The sequence below is a fragment of the Lepidochelys olivacea genome (genome assembly GCF_965140295.1).
Source record: "Lepidochelys olivacea isolate rLepOli2 genome assembly, chromosome: 11".
In the NCBI taxonomy this organism is placed as follows: domain Eukaryota; kingdom Metazoa; phylum Chordata; order Testudines; family Cheloniidae; genus Lepidochelys; species Lepidochelys olivacea.
In genome coordinates this window covers 41,795,408-41,809,212 of record NC_140421.1, presented here as the reverse complement: position 1 = coordinate 41,809,212, position 13,805 = coordinate 41,795,408, and the positions used below count along the sequence as shown (strand labels likewise).

Here is a 13,805-nt window from a genome sequence, read left to right as displayed (position 1 = left end):
CACTAGTATATTCCTGGTTTGCTGGATGCATACTGTACAAATGCACTATTACTTAAAATTAAACCGTCTAGCAACTGATTTACAAGTAGCAATAATAGTCTTTTGCATACAAACTAAAACGACATCACCTTCTACTACAGTAAACAAAGCCAAGTCTTGTATTGGCTTAAGGATGAGTTTATACAACTTGCAGCTTTATATATAAGCCACGAGGGAAGCTGCATCTTTGGGGGCAAGAAGGAAAATTAGACAATGTCACTGCGTGTATAATTAGGAAGACTTCTATAATCAAATGGCTTTCATATCAATAGCTACACATGGGATCTGATAGAAAGTGGAAGCCGTTCTATTTTGAGAATGAGTAGCTGGCCATGTATTTAGTTAATATTTTTCTTTAATTCTGCAGTAAACTTTAGCATAAACATTAACCCAACGAACAACAAAAAAGCAAGCAAGCACGAACAAGATAACCTATGTAAGACTGAATGTTAGCAAAAAAAGAGGCAGAAACTCTTGACAAAGCTTTTATTATCAAAATAAAATTTTGTACAAAAGCACTTCATAGATCCGATGATCCAGTTACAGCATTTATTCACATGACACGTTTAAGGTGAGCATTAAGGTCTTGTCTTAATACAAACCTTTCAGAAATACTTACACAGCTTAGCAACTCAATTAGGTCACCTGAATTATCACAGCACATATAGTTCCCTCTTCATGAAATGCAAAAGATCAACCTTAGATTTTTGACCAAGACGGAAATATTCACTCTATTTAGGATGAGTGTGTTATCCACCTTAGACTATACATCCGTTCAAGCTTTGACATAATTAAAAGAAAACGTTTGGAGGCAGGACGGAGATTTTCAGAGACACACAATGACAGTCATGAAAGGCAGAGGGAGTTGCTGGATGCCTAATTGCCTTTGAAGAGTCTCACTCTAGCTTACTATAGTTCCTTGCTGCAGTAGGAGGTGCTGAATTGTGGTAAGGGGCAAAAACCACCAGAGAAAAACACTTGTTGCATAAAATATCCTACTAGCAGAAAGATCCAAGAGCATATCTAGTGCTATGGCTCAACAAATCCAAGATGATTCTACTTGGGATTGATCTCAGTTATAACATTACATTTGAAGTCTTCACTAACTATACAATCATTTTCATAATTACATTGGTTCAGCCGATGTAGTGCTCTTTCCATTTCATGCCATTACAGTGGTCTCATCCATGCAGCACACTAGATCTTTTCAACTTTTAAGTCCTTGCTTTTAGCTGTACTTATGGTTCATTAATCATGTCACGCAAAATAACGTTCCACAACTAGGCTGAGACCACTTTAAGTGGGAATACAGCTAGACTGTGCTCAGGATCAGGCAACAGTATGTGTGAATGCTACCAAAATATATTCAATCATTACATCTGTACTCCTAGACTATTACTTCTTAGCTTTTATCAAAAAGGGTTGGGAGTCTCATTTAATACCCCATCAGTCAGGACATTTAATTTCTTTTTAAAATACTTTGTTATCCAAATCTGAGTTGCACTACATAGTTAGATGTGTTTCGTACAAGACAGGGTCCATCCTAACTATGGGCTTTGAAACCACTGGCTCTTAAAAAATAAAAGAAAATTCAGGCTCCACTTCCAAATGGCTAGAGACCACTTGTCCATAAAGCTCTAAAAACAGTACATATGATTTATTACATTTGATCTTGCAACCTTATTTGTGACTGATTAAGTAAGCGTCTTGAACTGACCTTCTGCCTCTATGCCAAACGGAGGTTTTGCACTTACATACTAGTAGTGTCTCACTCCTGACTTTGCACTGATGCAGCATCACTATTGGCAGCAATAGTGGAAACACTAATATAAACAGGGTGCAATCATTTTCCATCATTGTTGCCAACTCACATTAGCATTGCCATCATTGCGATCATCAGTGGAGCTGCACCAGTCCTAGTTCAGTGAGGAAAAGCGTGGCTGCCCTAGAAGTTTTCAACAGTGTTCCATGCTCACATCACAAAGGAAGACATCAACAGAGTCCATCAAGATTTTTAACTACTCAAAAGCAGTCTTTCAGTTGTATTTTGGCCCACTTTGTCACACTCTGGAAACTTTAAACGTTTATATTAATTCCTTATTTATGCAGCATTTTTGCCCCCACTGTTGTTTTGCACTTCTGAGCACTCTATAAAACCAAATGCTGGAAATCTACGCATTGTAAAGAAGTTTTTAAAACAAACAAACAATCTCAAGTAAGTTTTTCCTCTTTAAACTTGAAGGACTAGTAATCATTTTGGAGTTGCTAATTTTAAAGCAGATCCATCACTGCACCTAAAAGGTTTCTGCTTCCATTTGCTACTGTTACTCTTCCTAAAATAATTTTAAATTTTAATGAGACAGAAATTAACCAGTTTCACCAGGCCAAGGATTAACATCTACATTTCCATTTAGGTCCATGAGAAACACAGCTATTAATATATTAAATGCATTTAACATTTTCAATAACTGTTAACTGTGGATAAAAACTGCAGCAAGGGCAACTGTGTGAACAAGATACTAATCAGTTTAAAGCCAAGTCAAGTCTCACTTCCCGTTACAGGGAGGAAGGGGGAAAAAATGTGGATGCTAGCCAGACTGTGTAAGAACAGGAAGGGGAAAGAAAGAGCCTGTCCAACAATATTTAAAGGACTCAACATGATTTGCAGAAAGCTTTTGATTATCTTGAAAAAAATCCGTGTCCCTTTTTACCTGAAAAAAAGAAAACGCTGATCACCCTGGGATTAAAACCCTCAGATGTTTGAACAATTAACTGCACACGAAGTCTGACATGGATGAAAGAGCACATGACTATAGAAAGGTGCCACTGACAACCCATCACAACCTCAATCTTCCATTTCAAGTTCACGTTTCAGACTGCAAAATACAAAGAGGAACCACTTTTAGTTTCAAGAAAAGCAGATTGATCCATTAAAGAATTTGATTTCCATTCAGTTTAGATACAGTTTGAAAGCTGTGGACTAAGTAATAACTGAACTTCACTGCCAGCAGAATAAGTACTTAGTGTTTACACTGTACACCACTTTGGCACATTACTAAGTAGTAACAATCAATTCCCATGAGATCCTTCTGAGATCATCTCAATTTCACAGATGACAGGTCTGAGGATAAGAGATTTACCTAACTAAGACTTCAAAGCAATTCAGTGGAGAAGCCAGGATTTCTCCATTCCTGGCTTTCAGACCCTTGCCTAACACACAAAACTGGACCATGCAAAAAAATAGCAATTACCTGTTTAAGTAAGCATGAACATTGTTATAGCCATGATACTTGGCCAAATAAACCAGCACACCAGTAGCACATCGGCCATCCCGCTGTCTGCAGAAGCTACAATTGCAGATTCCACGACAAGGTGGGCAGCGCCAGTTCTAAAGAAAAATAAGACATCTTTTAAAGAAACTAAAATCTCAGCGACTCCTCATCCCACTCCTTTCCCTCTCCGGCACTGGCTCAAAACAATTCCATGCTAGCACAGATGCTGTCAAGATATGCCAACAAATGCTAGTGTTTGTGAGTAAAGAGTAAGTTTTCCAATGTGCTAGGCATCTTCTGTACTTTCAATGGAGCCACAAGGAGCACCCCAATTTTCCCCACTCCCTTCCAAACCCAACATAGTGACAATCTGCTCCATCAGACAGAGTGGGGATTTGAACTTGGGTCTCCCACACTCTGGATGAGTCGCTCCCCACTCAGCATGCTGGTATTTGTGAATCCTATTCTCCCCATGCATTGTATAGAGAACCTGGACACTAACTCAGAATTGTGAATTACACAAGGCAAGAGGACACATATGAGTTCAAGTCTCCACTGTGAGCCCCCACCCATGATGCTCTGACATATTTAAAGACGAAAGCGTGCATGCACTACAGTATTAAAAGGCATTAAAACACAGCTCGCCCACCAACATCCTATCTTCAGCGTTAACTACAATCCATTGCTCCATGAACTTGGCTCCCACTATATTAAGCATGACAAACCCCGTGCCCACATTAAATTATCTTACTGGATCCAGCAATGCAGTCCTGACATCTTCCCCATATCGATTGCGAAGACAAGGTCCACAGAACTGACCTCGCACACCTACACAGTCTGGGTTACGACAGTTTGTCTTTGTGTCTATAGTTTTTTGGCGACACTGATGACAAGTGGATCCCTACATCAACAAACAGGTGTTCAGGAGACAAGAAAGCCAAGAGAGGTAGTTTAGTTAACAAGACAGCTCATTTAACAAACAACCCATCCCTTGCAAATAGTTTTGGTATTTGCATTAGTACTTCTTCCAAGACTTGACATTCTTAAGGAGAACCCAAAAGAGAAAGCTATCTTAACATACACAATCTGCATTTCTCTGATTTGCAATACACTTACCATCACCTGGTTATATACTTTATCTCGGGCAGTTTCACAAATATTATCCAGCTCTTCCTCTGTTATTTCTTCCACTGGACGCACTATGTGAGGAAGAGCCATAGCACCAGGGCGACTTCTCCTGGGAGTTTGAATCTCTTGCTGAAGGGTGTGGAAGAATCAAAATCTAAGTTTTATTTTGTGGTCATAACATTACTGCCAACAGAAACCCCACACAAACAAGGGCAGAGAATTTCAAAGCAGTTTAAGGGATTTAAATGTGTATCTTCCACTAGAGTTAGCAGACGAGTACTGAGTTAATGGGATGCTTTGAAAATCTCAATCCAGGTCTCCAGCTTTAGTTCTAGAAATGTAACAGAACAGAAATCAAATGCTATTTTATTTTTTTTAGCTCCTACTATAGTGGAGAAAGTGACAATTCGTCCACTGTGATAATAAAAATAAAATAAGAAGGTAATTGTGCAATACACTCCATTTTTTCCCACACCTCCCATTAGCCTCTGTGTGGACTGGAACACCAGCTAGCTCTGCATGAGCTTCTAGCTCTGCCAAAGAGACCAACAACCAGGCTTAAGCTGCACTTATTTGAATAACCAATACCGAATTATATTTTTAAAGTTTCCCCAATTAATGTTCTACTGTAAAAGGCAAACACATTAAACATACCTCTGAGTATTCATCAGACAGCTTTCTTCTCCTCACTAAGCTGTACTTGTCATCATCTTCCTCCTCTTGTAACGGAGTAGGTGGTCCATCAATCAGGGACCTAGATCTTGTGTGAGGCCGAGAAATTCGGTCTGGGTTCCTCCTTAAAGCATTTTGGGGAAACGAGCTTCTTGGAGCCCGTTTTGGACGCTGGAAGAAAAAATGAGTTAAAACAAAGCCCTTTGCCCTCAAAGGCAAACAAAAACAAAATAACTTTGTTTCTAGTACGGAAAATGGAGCACAATTACAACATTGCAGGTAAATTCACCTTTGCCATTCAACAAACTGTAGAAACATACAAAGCCCCAAGCAGCAGGCAGTGCCTATATAAGGTAGAAGGCAGCAATTCACTTGTGTAAACATAAGAGAGTTTCAATGAGCTTAGATATGTTTGTCTGTTTTATGGAAAAGCATATATTTTCAGTAGGATTCCAAGTACCTTAATAATCAATCAAATAAATAGCACTTTAATAGTACTTTTCAACATGTTTTATTTAGAAGGGTATATCATCTTTATTCCCATTTTACAGATGGGGAACTGAGGCACAACAAAGGAAAAGTACATGCCCAACGTCATACAAGCAAGTCATTGGTAATGCCAGGAGTAGAATCCAGGTACTCCTGACTCCCCATCCTGTGACCCATTCACTGGGACATGCTGCCTCCTTAAGTAGATTGATATTGCAGCTGTAAAACATATAGATGGGCCCAAACCAGAATCTGGATCCAAGCACCTTCAAACTGTTGATGACATTCAGACCTGACCTTTGAAGCTTAAGCCCCCCATCCCCCCTTTCTCCATTTGTGTAAATAAGCATTTAGAAAGGGGTTTTGTTTTGCTTTATGGCTTTAATTGGCCTTTGATATGGACACTTCCAGGTGACTATATTGTTCAGTTTTTATAGAACGGCAAATCAAAAGGGAATTGCACAACTGGGATGATTGTTTTAACAAGTAATAAAATTCTGAACAACTGGACTTTGATTTACTTGGTCTATTAAGCTTTTTATTTGAAAGGGTTTTTGTTTTTTTAAATCAAAAGTAGATACACTCAGATGATTGAAGTATAAGACAAACAGAAATTAAATTTCTACTTACTGGGCTGGTAGTTGACAATGATCTTCTGCCAGTGAAAATGCCAGGGACATTTTTTAATTCAGCCATTAGTTTTGCAAGCTAGGGAAAAAAAGAGAAACATATGGTCTTAAAAAAGAGTTTATGTGCTATTATTAAATTAGGGCAATTGCCTAGAAGTACAACTGCCTTATAGGAAATGCAGTCATATTCTTTGAGATCTTATTTTTATATCCTGGTGCCTGACAATGGGTTGAAAATGATGCTTAGGCTTAATAGGCTAACAGCCTAAACATGGAATAAGGCTTTAGAATACCCAGATGTTTGCTGAAGAACCTATTTCAGTATGTGGATTTTCATATGCCAGTGAATGTGCCGTATCAGGGCTCTAAATTTCTGTTAATGCATTCACATAACTCCCATTAATGTTAACTTATATAAGAGAAGAGAACTGCGTAGAGATTAGAAGTCAAGGAGAAAAATGAATTGAAGAACTTTCCTGCATACCTACCATTGCTTTGTTTTCCTTTATGTTTAGAGCTCTTTTCTCTAAGAATTTGGGGCCCTTTTCTTCAGAGTCAGAATCCAAAGCAGATGGTTGTATTTCAGGGGGTGATGCTATTTCACTCTTTCCCCTTTTAGACCTTCGAGTTGGAAACTTCATAGCCACTTTCAAAGGAATCGAGCGTCTCTCATGTCTCCTATATTGCAACTTCTCCTTAGCACGTAAGCCATTTTCCTTACAGTCTGACTCCAATTTCTATCAAAAACCAATATTGTTGTTTATGAATGACACTGGATTGCTGTATGGTTTAGTCTGACAAGCAAGTTTATCAACCTGAAATCTAGGTTGGTTTATTTTATTTTTTTGAAGTTTTGGGCACTACTACCCATGAAACCCCCTGACAAGTTTTGTGGTTTTACAGAGTGCTCCAATACACAGAAAGAGAGAGATTAGTTTTACTCGTAAGTCTAGTTAGTAAAAATATTTCAGAGAAAAATGTTGTTTGAGTTGGTACGCGTTAAGGGCCCAATCCTGCAAGTTAGTCCACATGGGTGTACAAGTCCCCCACCAGGGTTCTCTGTGCAGGGTCAGGCCTAAGTTTGTAAACTACAAAGAATTCAATGGATACGGAAACAAGATCACTAGCAAATTGTAACTTACTCACAGGACTAACCATTGAGACAAATACAGCCCCAACTCAAATAGCCATTGAGACAATTACGGTCCCAAATCAAGTATTTTATCAATTTAGTATTCTGATGCTGTTCACAATTGTAATGAGAATTTACTAGTGATGCCAATGAAGATAGTTATTCTATTTTTTGTTTGCTTAATTAATTATCCACTCGGTGACATGTCTTATCTTACTTTAACCAAAATAAAGTTGCTTCCATCTAGGACTAACCTGTCTAACAGACACCGTGCTGTGGACCATTAGTACTTCTTTTTCTGCTTGTCAAGGCTCATACTGACAATCCCATTTTCTATAATTTTGTATTAAGCTTGATATGTGGTTCTTGCTCACCAATTTTCATGCTGTTATTGCTTGTCCTTGCCCTTTTCTTGAATATATGAGCGTACTTTGTCTCTGTTAGTTCTCTGAACTACTATTCATTATTTAACTTAGATGTGTATTCTTTCTACAAGAAGAGCACCTACTCTTTTCCCTGGACATCCCTTGACATAATACTCCAATAACCCATGTTACATGCAATATGAATATATTGCTCTCTACAATGCTCAATATTTATTCTTGGGCTATTTTTAAGCAGTAAGCCTGCTATGATGTTCTGCAGTTGATTAAAGGTAGAAGGGGGGAAATTCTACTATCTATTGCTATTTCTACATTGCCTACAAAGTGTAGAATTTCCTGTACTGTTTCCTGTTATGCTACACAAGTGCCATGAAGACCAATATCATGTCATGCTAACTCACAGATTGTAGCAAATGATGGCCATCTTGTCCAAACAGTTTTAAAAGAAAATACAAGATGCTCACGAACAGAGTACATATCCAATAAACAAAGTTTCAATCTGTACTAGTTAAATTTTAAATCTGGAAAAACAGTATTTTTCTAAAATGCACAAATTTTATCTCTTGCAAGACTTAATTTAGTTTTCTCCATATTAGGCATTCACACGCTCTCATACACTTAGAGAAGCGATTTTAAAATTAAGGAAAGTTATATTTGGCAAGTGTCCTAGAGGCTGTAACATTTCAGTAATTAGTAATTACTTAAACTTTAAAACTAGTGAGTTAATTTGCACATCTCACCAATACATTTTGAATCTCACTTTCTGAAAAACCACAGAACGAATCATCATCCGAGTCCTCACAAAAAATTTTAGCCAGTTCTTCTGTGATATCTGACCTAAACTTTGGTTTCTGTAAAAAGAATAAAAACACTTTTTTAAAAAAAGAACCAATTTTTCATGAACCATGCAGACAGCCAATCACATTTACAAGTGCACTACAAGAGAATAGCTTTTGTAAGAAAGAAAACAAAATGGTTCAGGGATTTACAAATGGTTTCAGAGCTGTTACGGCAAATCATCAAGCATATTAGTTTAAGCGACATTTCAAAGAATAGAATAAATAGCTAATCTGCCTCCAACAATTACTACCTAGAAGGACAAGCAAAAAGTGAAATGAAATTATAGTGCATACTGTAGATTCATAGCTACTGTATAGAAATGTAAGCATAGCAAGCAGTTTTAAATCACACATGAAGCATTTGGGACATTTTCAACACAGCACATTCAGTTCTGTTTATTCATGTACTGTACTTACGGTGTTTGCAAAATTATCAGAACCAAAACTGTCACAACTGTCATCAGATGATGACGTTTCCATGGGGATCAATTTCATATTTCGGAATGCTATGAAGTTCTTCTTTCCTGAAAGGTCTGCTTGCTGCAAGGGGAGGATGACAATACCATTAAAATATGACAGGTTTCAGAGTAGCAGCCGTGTTAGTCTGTACCCACAAAAAGAAAAGGAGTACTTGTGGCACTTTAGAGACTAACAAATTAATTTAAGCATAAGCTTTCGTGAGCTACAGCTCACTTCATCGGATGTAATATTAAAATATGATTTACACTATAGTACACTAGCTTTTAAAAGTGTGCTTATAAAGCCTAATGTGGTTAAATTTTCAGATATGCAGTAGACTTTTATCCATTCAGTACACCATCAGCACTGAAAAGAGACAGGAGTAGAGCTCTAAAATTAAAATTGAGTAGTTTCTGCTCTAATGCATTTCTGGTCACTAACATAAGTGATTTATCCTTGAATATTATAAATGTTTCTTCTTTCTTCTGACAAATAATAGCTTTTGTGAAAAATCCCACCAAAATTAGTTACATCCCTTCTGAAAGTCCTTCAAGTTTTATTTTATGTTGAATCTTATAGAGTGTGACTAGCATCTAGAAATCACCATTTTAGTTTGTAGTTTAATTTCTGAAATCAAATACTAATCAACTAAATTTCTTTAAAGCATTAAAAAACCCAGAAAAGGAACACTGGAACAACTGCTTTAGGGACAATGGCTTATTACTTCATTACGTACCATCATTGGGTTGTAATGTCTTATCTTTTGACGGCCTTTAAATTTATCCTTTTCCTTGGAATCTCACATATCCTCAGTAAATATGGTTTAAGATTTTGAGTTGTAAATGGAGACCCATGTCTGTACCCATATTTAAACACACTACACCACCCAACAGTTACTGCAACGTGACCAGTGATTGATGTGGCTCATGCCAAGCTGAAAGAACTCTTATGGTTACTAGCAATTCATAGGCCAACCTCATTGAGCCCAAAATATTTAAGAAATCTCTTTAAAATGTAGCCACACAGAGAGGTTTAAAGATATGTGCTGTCTGCACATGCTGGATATTGCATACACTTGTCTGAGCCATGAGAACGTAATCTAATTCTAACACAACTGTAGAAACGATTGCCACCTCCCTCCCCGCACCAGTTCTGAGTTTGAAATTTGCACCAACATGCAGACCAGTCTCTCTTTTTCCTCACAATCAGACACAGCTATTTGCTTCCACCCGGATCATAGCTACTACTTTTTTAATCCGGCCAATGAAGAGGGTAAGGCTATGTCCACGCTACAGCAGGACAGCTATAGCACTGTAGTGTAAACATGTGGTACAGCAATCAAAAGGGGCTTTCCATCACTTTGTAATTAATCCCCACCACCAAAAAGTGGCCAATGGAATAATTCTTGTCAATGTAGCAATATCTACACTGGAGTTTAGGTCACTTTAACAACATCTCTCTCACCCCTGAGGGACACAGCTAGTCAACCTAAATTTTAGGTGTAAACCAGCCTAAAACTTCTTCAGTACTCTATTAATCATTCTCCAATGTGGTATGCTTCCACCCCAATTAGACACTTTGCACTCCCACCAAAACCACATTCTTTAGAGAGCCTATTGTTTTTCAGCAGAGGTAAAGGTAGGTTTGCAGAGGAAAAACAAAGTAGGTATCAGCTCAATATGGAGTCAGATGTGAACTTTTACAAAACCCCAAGGGCAAGATTTTTTGTTTTTAAACACCAACATTCCAATGACAGGTTTCAGAGTATCAGCCGCGTTAGTCTGTATTCGCAAAAAGAAAATTGTGGCACCTTAGAGACTAACCAATTTATTTGAGCATGAGCTTTTGTGAGCTACAGCTGAAGTGAGTACAAGTACTCCTTTTCTTTTTGCAACATTCCAGTAAAAACTTACATTACACTCTCTGTGGTGCAGAGCAGACACTGCACTAGATAAGCACAGGACAGCCTGAAAAGTCCTTTCCAAGCCACAACAATCACAATTCCTATTCCATTATTAACGCACTATTCTGTTTGAAGGGACCTGAGTTTCAACTGTCCCTCCAAACTGTGTCTGCAGTGTGGTACAGGCCCATCAGTTAGCTCCTGTTTACACCACAAGATAGAACCCCACTGAGCGTCAACCAGGTCACCCCAACATGGTAGTTGCGGCACCCCAAAATGGGCAAGAGAAGTGAACCTGACCATCTTCACTGTAAATCCTTTCTATTTTAATCATCCCAAAGTAGTGAGGGCTTCTTTGACAGCCATGTGGCTCATTAGGCGGCTATAAGCCACAAGTGGCACACACTGCACCAAGATGCGGAGCAAGACCAATGAAGCCACGCCAGTGCAAAATAAATCCAGTAGACATGGAGAGACTTTCTAAAGAACAGTTTTTAACCAGTATTTCTTCCCAACACAGTGGGGAACTGGGGACACCGGGCTCTCCTCCTGTGAGCGATCCCCAGGGCTTTATTTAGCTCGCAAAGCTCTCCTCCACCCAGACAGTGGGAAGGCCGCAGCTTGGCATGGAGACACGTCCTACTCAACTGGGAGCCTGCAGCCACCCTTGTTTTGATGGGGAGAGAGTGCAAGGACCTTGTTTGGATTTCGCAAAGCTCAGGGACCCCAGTCAGCAAGCTCTGAAGGGCAGAGATCGCCATGGGCCGGACGAGCGGCAGGGCTGAGCGGCTGGGGCAGAGCAGGGGAGCCGAGCCTGGCAGCAGCACAGGGCGGGGCGCGGGAGCAGACACGCGGCTCAGCGTGCCGGCCGGGACACGCGGCAGGGCTGCCTGCCTCCTCCACCTTTCCCACAGGATCCCTCGGGCAGCCGGGCCAGCAGCGAGCCCGGCCACGGGGCTCCCGCCGCAATCGACGCGACTGACCCCGGGACCGGGGGGATGCATCGGGCTGAACGCGAGTTTGGAAGGGTCCGGGCGGACCAATAGCGCAGACTGCCCCGGAGGGTCCGCTGTCCGAGCGCCGCCGCCACGGCCCCCGCCTGCAGGGACACCTCCACCCCCGCAAAAAAAAAAAAGGGGGGCGTCGCAGCGTGTTTCCACGGGGACACGTGTGTGGGGCAGGGGGCGGGAGCTGCCGCCACATCCAGCCAGCGCCCGCAGCCTACCCCGCTCCCCCCCCCCCACTTCACCGCCTACAGCTTCCTGCACCGCGCCCCGCTCAGCCCCCCTCCTCCGGAGTCTGCAACTTACCGCCCCTCAGCCTCCCTCCTGCAGCAAGCTCAGCCCCCATCCGCCAACGCGTGCAATTCACTGCATCCCCCCCACCTCATTCAGCCCCCTTCCTCCGGCGGGTGCAACTCACCGCACCCTCAGCCCCCATCCGCCAACGCGTGCAATTCACTGCATCCCCCCCACCTCATTCGGCCCCCTTCCTCCGGCGGGTGCAACTCACCGCACCCTCAGCCCCCATCCGCCAACGCGTGCAATTCACTGCATCCCCCCCACCTCATTCAGCCCCCTTCCTCCGGCGGGTGCAACTCACCGCACCCTCAGCCCCCATCCGCCAACGCGTGCAATTCACTGCATCCCCCCCACCTCATTCAGCCCCCTTCCTCCGGCGGGTGCAACTCACTGCACCCTCAGCCCCCATCCCCCCCGCCCCCATCTCATTCAGCCCCCTTCCTCTGGATCGTGCAACTCACTGCACCCTCTGCCCCGCTCAGCGTCCGGTGCCTACAATTACTGCACGTCCCCGTCCTCCAGAGCCTGTAATTCATTGCACTCCCCGCTCAGCACGCGTTCAGCCCTGCGCCCCCGTCCGCTACTCACTTGCATGCCGAAGGGATCCATGCTACCAGCTGCAGGGCGCGCGCGGTTCTTGTAACGGCTAGTCATAACGGGTAGCTCGGGCGCGATCCGGGCAGCGTGCGCTGCACTGGGAAGGTCGACAGCAGGCTGCGAGCTCGCGCCAAACCAGCTCGGGACTGTCAGGGGGGCGGGGACTGGGGGCACCTTTCCCGCGTTGGAGCCCGAGTCCTGGAAGGTGCAGGCAACACCCCTCTAGGAGAGGACCCCTTACTGCTCCCCCGTGCAACAGACAGCCTGCTCCCTGTGCAGAGAGCAGCAGAGGGCTCCGGGGAGTGCAAAGAGGGGGCCGAAAGCATCCTCTAATATTTTTTCCTGCAGTGGAGTTTGTGGTACTGTAAGGGCCTAATTCTGTGGCGCGAAATGCTCCCTGTAGCAAAGCAGTAGTATTTGCATATGGGGAGGGGAGGGGATGGGGGGAGACAGAGCGGTCTGCAGGCTCGCCCCTCGTGCACGTGGCGTCTGCGTGGTTAGTCCCCAGTGCCCCTGGGAGGGGGGTCAGGTCAGTGCACAGGGGCAGGACTGATCCTGCTGCCCTGCAGAGCGTATCATCAGCCACAAACGAATGTGTTATGGAACGAAATAAACCGTGTAGGCACATTTCCTTCTCTGGCCAATTCAGGCACGGATAGCAGAGAGATGATGAGAAGCCACTTCAGTCCATGGCTCTTTAGCACACAGAGAGCCTGTAAGTTTATGCCCAATGCATCACGAGTAGGTAAGACTTTACTGCAGATAGCTTTAGGACAGAAATCAAGAGGAGACTACGATTGAGAAGTTAAGTTAAAGTGAACTTAAAGTATTTTTCTCACGAATAAATATTTACTCATAAAAAGATGACTAGCTAAACAGAATAATTTTAAAATATTTTGCATAAACCACAACACATTTTGGAAGGATTGTAATTGTTTTAACAAAACACTTTCTGGAAATGG

At 42.1% G+C, this 13,805-nt stretch overlaps 1 protein-coding gene across 2 annotated transcripts; it reads right to left on the bottom strand.

Moving 5' to 3' along the window:
- Positions 1 to 526: 526 nt before the first annotated feature.
- Positions 527 to 13,012, bottom strand: CDCA7 (cell division cycle associated 7). Of its 2 annotated transcripts, XM_084644116.1 has the most exons (10): positions 12,835 to 13,010; positions 9,001 to 9,123; positions 8,485 to 8,595; positions 6,718 to 6,966; positions 6,231 to 6,308; positions 5,094 to 5,282; positions 4,428 to 4,568; positions 4,063 to 4,212; positions 3,291 to 3,427; positions 527 to 2,915 (listed from the first exon to the last, which is right to left on the bottom strand). In XM_084644116.1, exons 1-10 carry the CDS (start codon positions 12,898 to 12,900, stop codon positions 2,885 to 2,887), a joined length of 1,275 nt encoding a protein of 424 aa, XP_084500242.1. In that variant the 5' UTR covers positions 12,901 to 13,010; the 3' UTR covers positions 527 to 2,884. The 2 variants fall into 2 exon arrangements, with proteins under 2 accessions (XP_084500242.1, XP_084500241.1); XM_084644115.1 differs by lacking the exon at positions 8,485 to 8,595 and having other exon boundaries at positions 12,835 to 13,012.
- Positions 13,013 to 13,805: the final 793 nt, after the last annotated feature.